The following is a 15,074-nucleotide window of genomic DNA, read 5'->3' on the forward strand; positions in this document are numbered from 1 at the left end:
GGATTGGCATGTTCCTAAGGGCTGAGGCTGATTCCCTGGAAAAAGAGGAAAACAATAAACTCCCCTTCCTAGACACACTAGTCACCCGCCAACCTGATGGAACCTTGGTTTTCTCAGTTTATAGAAAACCCACCCATACAGGCAGATACATTCACCAACAATCCCATCACCCCCCCACACACATCAATATGGAGTTATTAAGGCACTATTCAACAGGGCAAAAATAATCTGTTAAAATGATCAAGCCCTAACCACTGAACTAAATCACATCCATAACACTTTCTCAGCCAATGGCTACCCCCCCCCCACCCCAAAAGAATCCAAAAAAATACTTAAACCAGTTATCCACAACCTACCTTTCCCCCCCCTCCCCCTCACAAAAAAGATTACTCTAAATCCATCACCATTCCCTACGTCCGAGGCACCTCGGAAAAAAGAAACAAAATCTTAAAAAAAATGACTTGACCACTTGTTACAGACCACACAGAAAATTGGCATCCCTTATCCGCTCCGCTAGAGACCAACCACTTCCCCTAGACCTACCTGGCATATACCAGGTCCCTTGCAGCTGTAAATTGTCCTACTTTGGCCAAACACGCAGGACAGCAAATATCAGAATCTCAGAACACAAGGATTACATCCAATTTCACCAGTACAGCCACTCTTGGCTTGCAGACCACGCTCTGGATACTCGCCACAGAATAAGATGGAAGAAAGCCACAGTAATACACCGCAGCAAGTTCAAATATGAAAGACTATTCATGGAATCAGCCTCAGCCCTTAGGAACATGCCAAACCTCAACAAATTTGGATGCATGAGACTGCCCCAAATTTGGGAAACATTTATCAGAAGAACTTCAGCCCAAAGGCCAGGAACTACCAATATAGCCTGCCAGGGGGCACCATCAGGACTTTAGGAAAATGTTAGCTTCGGTTCTCATTTGCTGTTATGTAGTACTTGTGTGCACGTGTCTTTGTATTAAGTTCCCAACGTAACGTTTGCCGAAATATCGGAAAGTATATATTAAAATTTATTTAATTTATATTTCTAGTGTACGCTGACAATTCCTTAATTATTAGTTATCATAAATATGGAAATAGACAACATAATCAACAAAGCTGTTATGGTAGGAAGTCAATTGAATATATTCATCATATGGAATAAGAGAGAAATTAGCTGTATACAAGACAGTGTTCAAACCAGGTTTAACTTATGGATCTAAGAGCTTGGTCAGAAGTAAAACACTTGATCAAAGACTAGAGACCACAGATATGAGAGTCCTGAGAAAGATTAAAGGCGTGAACAGATGGCATCAATGGCAACATCATATTAAAAACGAGGATATTAGGAAAGAACTTGACATTGGCAACATCATATTAAAAACGAGGATATTAGGAAAGAACTTGACATTGTCAGCATCCAGGAATGTGTTGGCAGAGCTAATCTCAGGTGGTATGGTTACAAAAACTGAATGGGCGAGGAAAGATTAGCAAAACGAGTGTTCTCTGCCACCTTGGCAGGAAAACGACTCAGAAATTTATCAGTATCATTGTTGCCAACTTAGCGACTTTTGAGGAAGACCAAGATATAGGTGGATTGATACAGTACAAAGTGCCTTAGACGATAGAAATATAAAATCTGATAATGTTGGAATCTTGACAAGTAACAAACCGATTTGGAGGAAAATTGTAGATAGGAAGTTAGTAATGATGTAAATTTTTAATGTAGTACTATCATATCCTGTACCCCCTTGAGGGTACATGGCAGGAATTTGATGATGATGATGATGAAAATTCTATCAAGCAGAGTTAAAACAAAATATACAAACAATCATCAGAGCTGTTGTTTCGTATAGAGCAGAAACCTGCAACATAACAGACCAAGATGCAAAACTGTTGCAGATATTTGAAAATAATAACTTTCTTCTCCTTTCTCCTGTAACACAACAGGAGAATGGAAAAGAAAACATACCCAAGAACTCTATAAATCCCCACTTCTAGTTGATGAGATTTGAGCAAGCAGATTGAGATGGCTTGGACATGAGGACAGAATGTCTAAACAAGTGGTTCTCAATCTTTTATGCTTCATGTACTCCCTGGAAATGTATTATGTATGTATCATGCATACCCCTTGTAGAGATAGATAGATAAAACGATAGTTATAGTATAACAATGGAAATAAAATAAAACATATACACACACAGACATTAAATTTTGTATTCATAAATTATATGATTATATAATTTACATACATTGATAAATACAGAGTGACATAAACAACTTAATAAAATTATAAACATTTTACAGTAATCAGTGAGATGGTTGTACTTGTTTATGCTTACACAGTCCATCAATGGTTGGAGTTATCTTGCTAAGGTAGAGTCACAAGTAATCTTCAATTTCCAGCCTGTTCCTATATTTATTTTTTAAAACAGCCATGCTTCTTTACTGAGTACTCAGAAATTAAGCAGTATCAGTGTTGCCAACTTAGCGAATTTTGAGCTCTCACAGCATACCACAGGTTGAGAACCCCTTAGTTTAAACAATCATTCAAGATGAAGCCTGATGGAAAGCAACCCCCGGAGGTAGACCGTGGATGCGTTGGGAGAATAATATTCAAAAAGACTTAGACGAGATGAGAATTCAGAACTTACATGTTGAACCTGTAAGTTCAACTAAGAGCTGAACTTAGAGGTTCAACTAGCTAAATAATAAGATTACAAATACATTGTTAATTTCCTTAAACAATATACAATGCATTTTTAAAATAGGCTGTATCTTACAAATACTAGCTAATAATCCTTTTTGCCCCAACAACAGGCTAAAAGTTGAGATTACTCACTAATTAGAAGAAACACACGTATAAACCGCAGTGAAAATTATTTAATTGTAAATATTTCATCCTAAGTATCTTAGGACATCATCAGTACAGTATTTAAACAAAAATTAGGGCGCATGATTACAATAGAATCTCATGAAAACGTGCATAACGTGCTAAAGTAGTACAAAAAAAAAAAAAAAACGTTAATTATTTAACACAGTTTTGTATGATAATTTCCCATACTTTAGGAATAGTAAGAATGTCGTTGCGGTTTAGGTTTGGTCTGTGTAGTAGCCCTACTACACAGACCAAACCTAAACCGCATGGTGGTATAAAAGTATGGTGGTATAAAAGTCTTACAGTGGCTGCACTGCATAGTTCAGAAAGCCTGGACAGAGGGACGAATTCCTGATGACTGGAGTACAGCTCTAATAGTACCCATATATAAAAAAGGGGAAATAAAACTGAATGTGAGAATTACAGAGGTATTTCCCTACTGAGTGTTCCTGGCAAGATCTATGCAAGTATACTTGAGAAACAGTTGAAAAAAATTGTGGAAGAAAAGCTTGGTGAAGAACAAGCTGGATTCAGGCCAAATAGAGACTGTCAGAATCAGATGGGAATATAACAAAGATCTCTATTTCAGTTTTGTTGATCTGGAAAAGGCATATGACAAGGTGCCAAGGGAGAAGCTATTCACTACGCTACAATTATATGGTGTCAATGGGGCATTATATCAAGCAATAATTAGTCTTTATTTGAGTTGTAAATCAGCAGTTAGAATTGAAGGAAGTACAGGAAGATGGTTTAATGTTAAATCTGGTGTGAGACAAGGATGTACATTATCCTCTCTGTTATTCATTATCTATATGGATCATATTATGAAGGAAAGTGGTATTAAACATGATATCAGAATTGGAGATGTTAATGTCAGCTCTTTGCTTTATGTGGACGATGTTATACTTCTAAATAAATCCGCTACAAGTCTGCAAGATTACCTGACTAAATTGAATAACTGTTGTAATAGATATGGTATGAAAGTCAGCAATAAGAAGACAAAAGCATTGAAAATGTCAACTGCATTGTAAATGGAGAACATGTGGAACAAGTAAAACATTTCAGCTACTTAGGCACGATTTTTAGTGAAAATGGTAAATTAAATATGGAAATAGACAACAGAATCAACAAAGGTGGTATGAAGTCAATTGAATAAATTCATATGGAATAAGAAATAATTTGTCAAAATACTAAATTTGCTGTATACAAGACAGTGTTCAAACCAATTTTAACTTATGGATCTGAGAGCTGGGTCAGAAATAAAATACTTGACCAAAGACTAGAGATTGCAGATATGAGAGTCCTAAGAAAGATTAGGGGCATGAATAGATGGTATCAATGGTAATATCATATTAAAAACGAGGATATTAGGAAAGAACTTGACATTGTCAGTATCCAGGAATGCGTTAGCAGAGCTAATCTCAGGTGGTATGGTCACTTAAACAGAATGGGCGAGGAAAGATCAGGAAAACGACCCAGAGGAAGACCAAGATATAGGTGGATTGATATGGTAAAAAGAGCCTTAAAAGATAGAAATATAAGATCTGTTAATGTTCTAGTCTTGACAAGTAACAGACTGATTTGGAGGAAGATTGTAGATAGAAAGTTAGTAATGATGTAAATTTTTCATGTAGTACCATCATATCCTGTACACCCCTTGAGGGTACATGTCAGGAATTTGATGATGATGATACTCACCTCAGGTTGAACTTGGATGATAAACCAGAGTGGATATGCATCAATAATAAAGGCAATGAATTTTTAGCATCAGAAAATGGTTGCTTGGTTACAAAGTAAATTACACTTGACCCTTTGAGCAGTAGGTTAAAAATACTTATCTCATCTTGTGTGGTGTATAAATGCATGACAAAAAAATTGGGAAGGTTGCTAAGAGATTGCAGCACCTCCCAACTAATACTCAAAAGCCAATATAATTGTACTGCTTGACTGCTCAAAGTGTTAACGAGACATAATATTCTTGTTTTTATTCTATACCCAAGTACAAGTATGTGAAGTAATTTCATAATAGGCTACTTGTAAATGGAGGCAGATGACTTCACATCAAATCGTCACAACATCCCATAATGCAGACATGAGATTGTGAAGTCATTTGCCTCCATATACAAGTAATTTACTGTGAAGCTACTTCACATGCTCATGCTTGAGTAAGGATAAAAACATGAATATAATTTCTTCTTGAATATTATTTAATTTGTAGCACTAGTAAATGATATGGGACCAAAAATTACTGGAATTAGTCAGACCTCCCTAATGGAAAGGTTCTTCAATGGAGTAAAATGTGATAGGTGGAGAGCATGGTTAACTGCAGAGAAATTAAATCCAATCAAAGTAAAGATCCCAAAAGATGTTGATGGTGGCAGTATATCTTAGTTTTTAATATGATTCTGTCCCTGATGCCACCTGCTCACTTCCCTAACTTGTTTAGAACTCTCATATCTTAAATTATCAATGATCCATTAAATATTTTGAATGGCAACATTAAAACTATTTTTATATCATCTAATATGATTTTGCTCCTGCTCAAGGAGTAATTGAAACACTGAAGTAATTATGTGCATTCTGTAAGGCCTGAAACTTGTCAAGCAACTGAACAATTTGAATGTTTCTGAGAGAATTTTGGAAAGCATTCACCCATTTACGAAAATAAAGAGCCAAAAAGCTTCAGTTTGGCAATGCAAAATTATATAAGGTAAGCTGACCAGGGAGCTTAAGGCAATACACTCCCCAGCATTCATGAGTTGCCTTAGTGTGGACTACTTAAAAGACATAGCCACTGCCCAAGCATCTATATATTCACCTTTTACTAGTCCATTTTGATACGGCTTCACTGACCTGACAGCTGTGTTGAACTGGTCAGGTCTCTACAGAGGCCAAGTAGAAACCTTACGAGAGCAAAAACTCTCGTTTATTACTAAGGAACTCAAAATGTCAGAGAAATGTATTTTTGTAATCTCTTTTTTGGCTCTTTATTTTAGTAATTACTTTTATGCACCAACAAAGTTTTTGCTTATGAAAATGACATTTCAAGTTCCTTAGTACAAAACAAGAGTTTTTACTCTTAAGGTTTCTAACTGGTCTCTGAAAAGAACCAACCAGTTCGAAACAGCTGTCAGGTCAGTGAAACCTTATCAAAATGGACTAATAAAAGGCAAATATATAGCACTTAGGCAACTCGTGAATGTCAGGAAGTGTATTACCATAAGCTCTCTGGTCAACCTATCTTACGAAACTTTCATAGTTTCTACATTCAGCTTTGAAATAATGCTAGAGCTAATATCTACTTTGTTTATATAATTCACCCATTTATTTATTTATTTATTCATATGGAGGTACCCCCCCCTCTTTCTCTCCTGTCCTTTGAGGGGGGGGGAGCCAGTTTAAGCCCTCCTAATGAGGGATTTAGTAAATATATATCTTATGACTGTAAATCTGTGTGTATTCACAGGGCTGGTTTGCCTGTTCTGAGAGAGGGGAAAACCCTCTACCTCCATATGAGACTGGCTAACTCACCTTTAGTAGAAAGAAATCAGAAAACTTCAAGTCATGGATGGGAATCGAACCCAGGTTTTTAGAACCAAAGGGCTTCGTCTTTACCGACTGAGCTACAGAGGCTCTAGTCAACCATTACAGACATGTTTTCATGAATCAAGATTACACTGAACAAATTCCACAGCATGAAAGGCATATGGAAGAAACTATGCTCTCCATTCTGCTTGAATGTTTCAATGTCAATACCACTGGTATAGTTATTAAGGGTAGAAAAATCATGTTCTTTTTACGTGATTGATTATCCAAGATTCTCAGGAATTTTCTTAGGAACAGCGCAAAAAACATACCAATCAAATATCTTTGAAAAATAAAAAAACCTGAGTTGCTCCAAAGGATGAACAGTAGTAGAATTCATATTTGACAACTGGCAGAAGATTTAAGTTCAGCATGAGATGAATGCTAATAAATCTGAGGACTGTTCAAAAATTATTGAAGTAAAGGACATAAAGACAATAACTTTCATGACATTCTGCTGTAATATTAACAATTCTCAAGAGTTAACAGCACAGCAGAATGTTATAAAAGTCATTACAAAAAATTAACAGATGAGTTTAAAGATTCAAGATTACTGCAAGCCAGTTAGGGGTATTTTCTGTGTAAGAAGTGAGTGCACAAGTTTTCAGATAAGCTTGATTTGTCAAAATGTATCACTTTGAAAAGATTATCTGCAACATTTTACTTACTTGGGAGGATTTTTCCCTTCAAAAGGGTTATGAGAAATCAATGTTAATATTTCTTTGTCATTTACAAGTAACTTTGCTGCCAGATGAAGGAGCCATGGATTATGCTGATAAGTCTGAAGAGAAAAATAATTTTAATAAACAGAATTAAACTTCATTTAAAATAGACAGTAAAAATAATCAATTTTTTGATAAAATTATCTTACCCAAAACAATTAAATAGTTACAATCAATGTTTTTACACATTTGCAATTATTACTTCTGTTAGAGGAGAATAAACTAGAATAAATTTGATTCTTTCTTTTAAAGTTACACAGTGGTTAGCATTCATAGTGAAGAATTTATGGACACACAACACCCATGTTATTCAACGTTTTGACCTCTGTATTGAGGTCATCATCAGGAAAACATACATCTGTACAGGATACAAGCTACATAACAATACACTACACAACAGTAAGATGAATCTAAATATTTGTTAATCATTTACCCTAGTCTGACCTCTGGTGGAAAAAAAATTATAAAAAAATAAATATAAAAAAATAGAATTACATCAAACAATTTCTAAAGTCCTCTCGTATTAAGATTTTCTTCTGTTTGGAGTTGGTTCTGGATGTTATACTGGTTGAAGATGGGTCCTCCAAATTCTTGAAATAATTAATCCATCATTCTTGTTCAGATTTGGATGATGTTTCAGCATTTCACAGACTTCTTTGAATTTTCTTTCAAACCAGGTTTTGGTGCAGTGTAGGGACTTGGTGCCTTTCCAGTCAATTCTGTGACATGTTTGGAGTGCATGGTCTGACAGGCCTGTTTTACCATAGTGGAGGTATTTAATGGGGCATTTGTGTTCATCTTTTCTAACTGGGATGGTGCATCCTGTTTTCCATATGTAAGGTAGGTTACAGGTACAGTGAATTTTGTAAGCCCCTGGGTGAGCAAGGTATGGAAGAAAATCTTTGGAAAAGCTAAGTAAATTTCTTAATTTTGCAGGGGGTTTGAAGGGTGTCTTAATATTGCATTTATGTAATGTTCTATTTTTTCTGGAATGCCCCTAATGTAAGGTAGGCTATGGAATTTTTTTAATCTTTTTTGTTTTTGATGGTATTTTTTTGGAGGATTTTGTGAACTGTTGTTTATTGTAGCCATTCTTTATTTACATTAGATTTACTTTATGTACATTATTACATTTACAAAGGTCTGGCTAATAATTTCAAATTCTTGGTTCAAAGCCTGTTCATTGGAGCAAATTGTTAGGGCTTTGTTTTGGATGGTGATATGAGTTTTTGTGTGTGTGTGTGTGTAGGTGTGTGTATCATCCTGCAAATTTTTGACATTGGAGGACTGGGCTAAGGAGAATGGATGTCGATTTAATGTGGCAAAATGTAAGGTTATGCATTTTGGGGTGAAAAGATTAGCAGCAGTATATCACAATGGTGGAACTGTACTCCAGGAGATTGATGAGGCCAGGGATTTGGGAGTGTTGGTGGATAGGGAGTTGAAGTTTAGGGCGCACATTGCAAAAGTGGCTAAATCAGCTCATCAAATCACTTGGTTAGTGAAGAATACTTTGACAAGCAGAGACAAGCAAGTTAGTGTTCCTCTGTATTGAGCCTTCATAAGACCCCATCTTGACTACTGTGCCCAGATTTGGGCACCAGGGTTTCTTCTTGATGGGGAGGAGGTGGAGAGGATCCAGAGGCGGGTGACCAAGATGATAGCAGGTCTATGGATTGAACCTTATGACAATTTGATGATTTGTGGGTTGCAGAAATTGGTTGATAGGTGGAAAAGGGGTGACACGATTGAGACATTCATATTACTGAAGGGTTTCTATAAGATTAATTCAGAGGATATTTTAGAGAACAGGACTGGTGATGGGAGGACTAGGGGCCATCCATGGAAACTGGGCAAGAGTGTGGTTAGCAAGGGTGTTAGCACTAGTTTTTTTTACTTGGAGAGTGGTGGACGAGTGGAATAAGCTGCCAGGGTCTGTTGTGGGTGCCATGACTGTGAATGAGTTCAAGGCAAAGTATGATAGATACTGTGTGAATATTGAATAATTGTTCTTGACATGATGTTTAGGGCCTCCCTCGATGAGTCTAAGGACTCCTTAGAGTTGCCCGTAATAATAATAATATATAGACAATACCTCCAATTTTATTTTCAAAAATTAGGGAACTTAAACTTGACTTGGGGATTTAAATGGTCAGTTTCAACATTTTCTCACCAATGTATCTCTCAATGACACCATAGTTGTACCTTCTTTCCTTCCATCAGAAATTGTAGATCTCTTCAAGTTTGTTATGAAATCAGATTATCTCAGGTGGAATGGGAAATGCTACAGATAGACTGAATAAACTATGATGGGCTCCCCATTTTCCTCAACTTTTATTTAGAACATGAAGAAAAAAATTTTCTGACATAAATCCAAAACCCTCTCTTTGTATATTCATGATATGTTTATCAGCAGAAAAACTCACTTAAAGAACTGGCTGTAGTCTTACAAACCATCTGATCTATCTGTCACAAACCTACATTCTCTGACTATTATATTCATCAAACATTAGCACATCACCTCTCATAGAAATATGGTCGTATTAAATGCCTGTCAAGAGACTGCATAGTCTGTTCTTTATCTGAGTCTCTTTAACAATAATTTTTACCATGAAAAACAAAGAAATTTTAATAGTAATTCTAAATACACAATTTCATTAAATTATATCAAGTGAAAGAGTAACTATCCTCGTTTTGAATCAATCATTTTATCAGTGTAGCAAAAAGAAAAAAGAATTCTTCATTAAACTCTGAACCTAGAAGTGAAAATCACCATACTAGAATATATAATCATCATCATCATAAGCCACTCTCAATCCACTGTTGGATGAAGGCCCTTTCCAAGATTACTCCAAAACTGTCTGTCCATGGCTCTCCATTCCCATGTTGCTTCTGCAAATCTGATGATATCATCAATCAACTGTAATTTAGGTTGGCATTGCAGCCGTTTTCCCTCTCATGGAATCCAATCCAGTACTTCTTTTGTCCATCGTTGATCTTGTCTTTGAACAATATGCCTAGCCCATTGCCACTTCAGATGTTTCACTCTTCCTATGATGTCAAAGACTTTGGTTTGATTTCTTATCCACGTATTCCTTTTGTGATACCAAGCATACTTCTTTCCATACTAAATTTAGTTTTTAATTTTTGAATTTCCTTTGCATTTAATGTCCATGTTTCACACCCATATGTCAATATAGGAAGAATACATTGGTTAAAAACTTTTCTCTTCATGCATAATGGTAGCTGGTTTTTGAATATTGAATGTAATTTTTCAAATACTTTCCACTCAAGCAGCATGCATCTTTTAATTTCATCCATGATATTTTGTTCCATTGATATCTGTTGTCCTAAGTATATGTAGTGATCTACTTGTTTAATTTCATCATTATTGATTTTTATTATTTCTGGTTGGACATAGCTATTGAACATAACTTAGTTCTTTAGGTTTATCTTTAGGCCAGCTGTTTTGCTAGCAATTTGGAGTTCATGAGCAGTTGAAGTAAATATAACTATGTCATCTGCAAAGCGTAAATGGCTTAAATATCTTCCATTTATCTACAGCCCTTTCCCTTCCCAATCAAGAAGTTTGAATATTTCTTCTAGGCACACTGTGAATAATTTTGGAAATATTGTGTCACCCTGTCTTATACCTCTCTGTATTTCCACAGAAATGAATTACTGCTGTGGCATTGATGTATGCTGATTTGATGGTCCTGACGTATGGCTCCTCAACTTGTTGGTTTCATAATTAAGTATGGCATATGTTCTTACTGAATCAAAGGCTTTCTCATAATCAATAAAACAAAGATATAATGCTAACTGATATTCATTACACCATTCAAGAATCTTGAATGGTGTAATGAACATCAGCAGGTTGAGAAACAAACTACAAAATCTTAGCATAACTATTTACCTTATGTAGTTTGTTTCTCAACCTGCTTTTAGAAGCTCAGCTATAACTCCATCCTCACCTGCAGCTTTTCCATTTTGCAAGCTTTGGATGCTTCACATAACTTCTTCTTCTTCATTTAATTCATCATCTTGATATATCAAGATGATGAATTTTACCCAGTATTATAATACTGGGTAAAATTCTTCAATTCTTTTTGCTATAGCATATCTATCTTTGGTTATGGTCGCATCTTGTAGTTTGACTGCAACCATCTGTTTGGCTTTTTTGAGACTATGGTTGTTTTCAATTGTTTGAATTTACAACTGAATTTTCTTAATTCTTCTGTGATATGTTTTCTGATTGTTTTACACAATTCAATGTATTCAATTTTATTCTGTAAGTTATTTGACTGTTTCATTTCTCTTCGTTTCTTCATCAGCTGTTTTGTTTCTTCAGAAATTTTGTCTTGTTCCTGTTCTATGCCCAGCTATTTCAAGTGAGCATTATAAGAGGTTTTGGGTAATAATGTCATTACTTTCTGATGGATCAGCATTGTCATCTATAATAAGATTTTTAAATCTGTTGTTTACTTTATGTTGGAATATATCTTTTTTAATGTTGATTTTGTGTACATCTATATTTTGCTTTGATCTTCAAAACATTTTTTTGCTTTCCCTTTGGCAGTTTATTTGAATCTTATTGCATACCATATGATGGTCACTTCCAATGTTGAAGGTGTTTATAACAGAGCAGTCTTGAAAGATGTTTTTCTTATTGCTGAGGATAAAGTCAATTTCACTAGTTTTGCTATTTGGACTTTTCCATGTCCACTTCCTATGTGTTTTTTTTTTTCTTGAAAAAAAATTCATGATGTACAGGCTTTCTTTTTCTGCAGATTCTATTGACCTTGCTCCTCTATCATCTCTCATGCCATATCCAGAATTTCTCATTGAGCTTTCATCTGATTGTTGTATACCACTTCTACCATTAAAGTCTCCCATTGCAATTCTGAAATGATGTTTTTCTTTATTGTAAAGTTGGGATACATCATGACAGAAGTCTTTAATTTCTTCATCAGTATGACATTGTTGGTGCATAGACTTGGATGATCTTAAGAGTGTATCTTTTTTGAAGTTTGAGCAACAATACTTGCTATTTGATCAGATATACTGTGAAAATCTATTATGCTGTTCATCAATTTTTTTTTTTTTTTTTGTTATTCATTAATCTAACTCCACTGATTCTTTTCTTGGTTTCTATAATACTGTTTTTTTTTTTCCTCCCAATAGTAACCCTACCAGGAGGTAATTTATTCCTACATGCTCCATTGCATACAATGCTTATATTACATATAGCTTACAAGTACTGATTAACATCTATATTTTTGTATCAATATTCGTAACAATATCAAAATGTGTGTGTGTTATATAATTTTTAAATTATGTTACATAAGCCCCAGTGGAGAAATTGACATTGCATATAAAAAGCAAAAATTACTAGCAGTCACTGGAACTTTGAACAGACACTTCAGTAAATAGATGTCTAGAACCCCAAATAAAACTATATGAAACAATAGCCAAACCAATTCTGAAATATGGCAGTGAAACTTGGGGAGAACAAGATAAAAGACAAGTGGAAGCTGAAGAAATAAAGTTCCTAAGACTGCTTGAAGGCTGTAAAAGAATAGACAAGATAAGAAATAAGAAAACAATTATCCATAACTAACATAACAGAAGACAACACAAACTATAGAAAAACTGGAAAAACCATGTAGAAAGAATGAATGAGGACAGATGGCCAAATATTGCCTGGAAATATAAGCCAAAGGGACAACGACAAAGAGGAAGACCCAGGAGGAGATGGGCAGAAGACTTTTTAAACCCTTGAAAATGTTACGGGCAAACAACTGCCTAATACCGGAATCCAAAAAGAAACAGATATATATATTTTTTCACAATTTGGGATTTAGCCAATTGTTTTTGTAGGGAACCACAGCGAACACACAAAGTCAGCTACTAGAACAAATCCCAGAACACATCACCACTCAGCATCAGCAGAGTTTAAGATTGGTACTATCAACATAAGAAGAATCAATGGGAAAAAAAAATGGAACCAGCAGAAGAACTGAATAAGTTTCAAATTGACATGCAAGAATGTGCTGAAAAGTTGTGATAATTACTATGAAGGTATTAAGGTAGAACCATGTTCTACTAAACCAGAATAGTGAACTAAAACCAAAACCTAAATTATTGTGAATTGAAACAAAAACTAAACTAAAACCAAAAACTTGATGAAAATTCAGCTTGTTCAGATTAATTTCTTCACTACTGTAGCTCCTCCACACATGCATGCACACACACACACACTTTTTATTAAAAGTAATTATCTAAATTCATTTGCTGTGCTTTATATACTATCCTGTCAAAAGCATTTGCAAAAATCCAGGAATATGATGGTAAGTGCATCCACCATCCATCATAATATAAAAGGTAACTATGCTACTTCAATAAGACCTCTCTATATTTAACTAATCCATGTACCTCATACTCTGCATAACTTTTTTCTCATCTATATCCTGTTGCTAACAGACTGCCCAACACTGTCATTCCAAAAATGTAAACTGATTGGTAATGTGTTATTATATATAGAGTACAAAGTCCCTCTTGCCAAGTGCTGAAACATTTCCTGTGCATTTATCCTATAAAATTCTTTAAGCAACTTAAATGTTTCTATCATTTCTTTTTCTCTTATCAAACAACTTCTGCAATCCACACACCTTCAGTCTATCTTCATAGGGAACATTCCACAGGCCACTCACCATCTTGAACACTCACCTCAGAATCCTCTCTGCCACTTCCTCATCCTCAACAAACCCAGGGAACCAGACTTGAGCACAGTAATCCAGATGTTGGTGTATCAAGACCTTATAAAGAGGAATAACAACTTCCTTATCTTTATTTGTTAATATGTTCTTCAATAGCCAAGTAATATAATGGGCAACCCTTTGCATTATGTCCTCTAAACTTTAACTCTCTGTCTATCACCATACTTAAATCTCTAGCTTCATCTATTTACTGGAGTACAGTGCCATCTATGTAATACATAGATGCTAGTTATGCTTGTAATATATTTATCTCGAAATACACATAACTTTAGATTTCTCGACATTACACTGACAGCAATTAACTTTTGCTCACACTGGCAGACTATTTAAATCATCCTGCAAGCTCTGCACATCCTTAATTAACTATTATTTTACCTAATTTCACCTCATCAGGTAAAGTAATAGTTAATCCTATATCATTTATCTACAAATTGAACAGCAATGATCGCAGTACTGAACCTTGTGGCACACCACTAGTCACCTGTTTTTGCCTTGATTCTGCCTCTCCATATACCACTTTTTGATATCTGTCCAGCAGCAAACCTCTTATCCATTTAACCAGTGTCATATCCATCCCCATTTGTTCTAATTTGCATAACAGAGTTCCATTTGATATTCAGTCAAAAGCCTTTGCAAAATCCAAAAAAAATCATTGTGTAGCCATTTCCTTCATCCAACTCAGCTGCTACTCTATTATAAAAAGTTAGTATATTACTAAGGCATGATCAACTCTCCACAAAGCCATGTTGACCCTCATACAGTATTATCTTTTCATCTACCCATTCTTGAATTCTTTCTAGTACTTGTACTGCTATGCCTGAGATACCTACCGGTCTATAATTTGCTACTGCAGTCTTAAAACCCTCTATAATCAATTTAGTTTAATCCTTTATCCAAGTGTAAGCAAACAAAGTTTGTGCCTGAAGTATCTTCAGGACTGAGGCAACTAGTAGTAAAGGTGGACAAAGCTCTCATCACTCCTTGTCTCAGCATCTCCCATAATGCAAAGCACATCTCCTTGCGGACATGTATAATGCTATGTATTAAGGGAAGGGCCACTACCCAGACCAGTTTCGACCTTGATTGAAGTCTTATCAGTGGGAGCCAGAC

At 35.3% G+C, this 15,074-nt stretch overlaps 1 protein-coding gene across 1 annotated transcript in view; it reads right to left on the reverse strand.

The window, feature by feature from the left end:
- Window positions 1-15,074, reverse strand: part of LOC150106356 (lipase maturation factor 1-like) — a 239,147-nt gene that overhangs the window by 52,087 nt on the left and 171,986 nt on the right. Inside the window, exon 11 of the mRNA XM_090393097.1 lies at window positions 7,132-7,244. Coding sequence (XP_090249223.1) covers window positions 7,132-7,244 — 113 coding nt within the window. The remainder of the gene's footprint in view (window positions 1-7,131; window positions 7,245-15,074) is intronic.

The sequence above is a fragment of the Typopeltis vanoorti genome, chromosome 5 (assembly GCF_054136105.1).
Source record: "Typopeltis vanoorti isolate ZY-2024b chromosome 5, IOZ_Tvanoo_1.0, whole genome shotgun sequence".
Classification (NCBI taxonomy): Eukaryota; Metazoa; Arthropoda; class Arachnida; order Uropygi; family Thelyphonidae; genus Typopeltis; species Typopeltis vanoorti.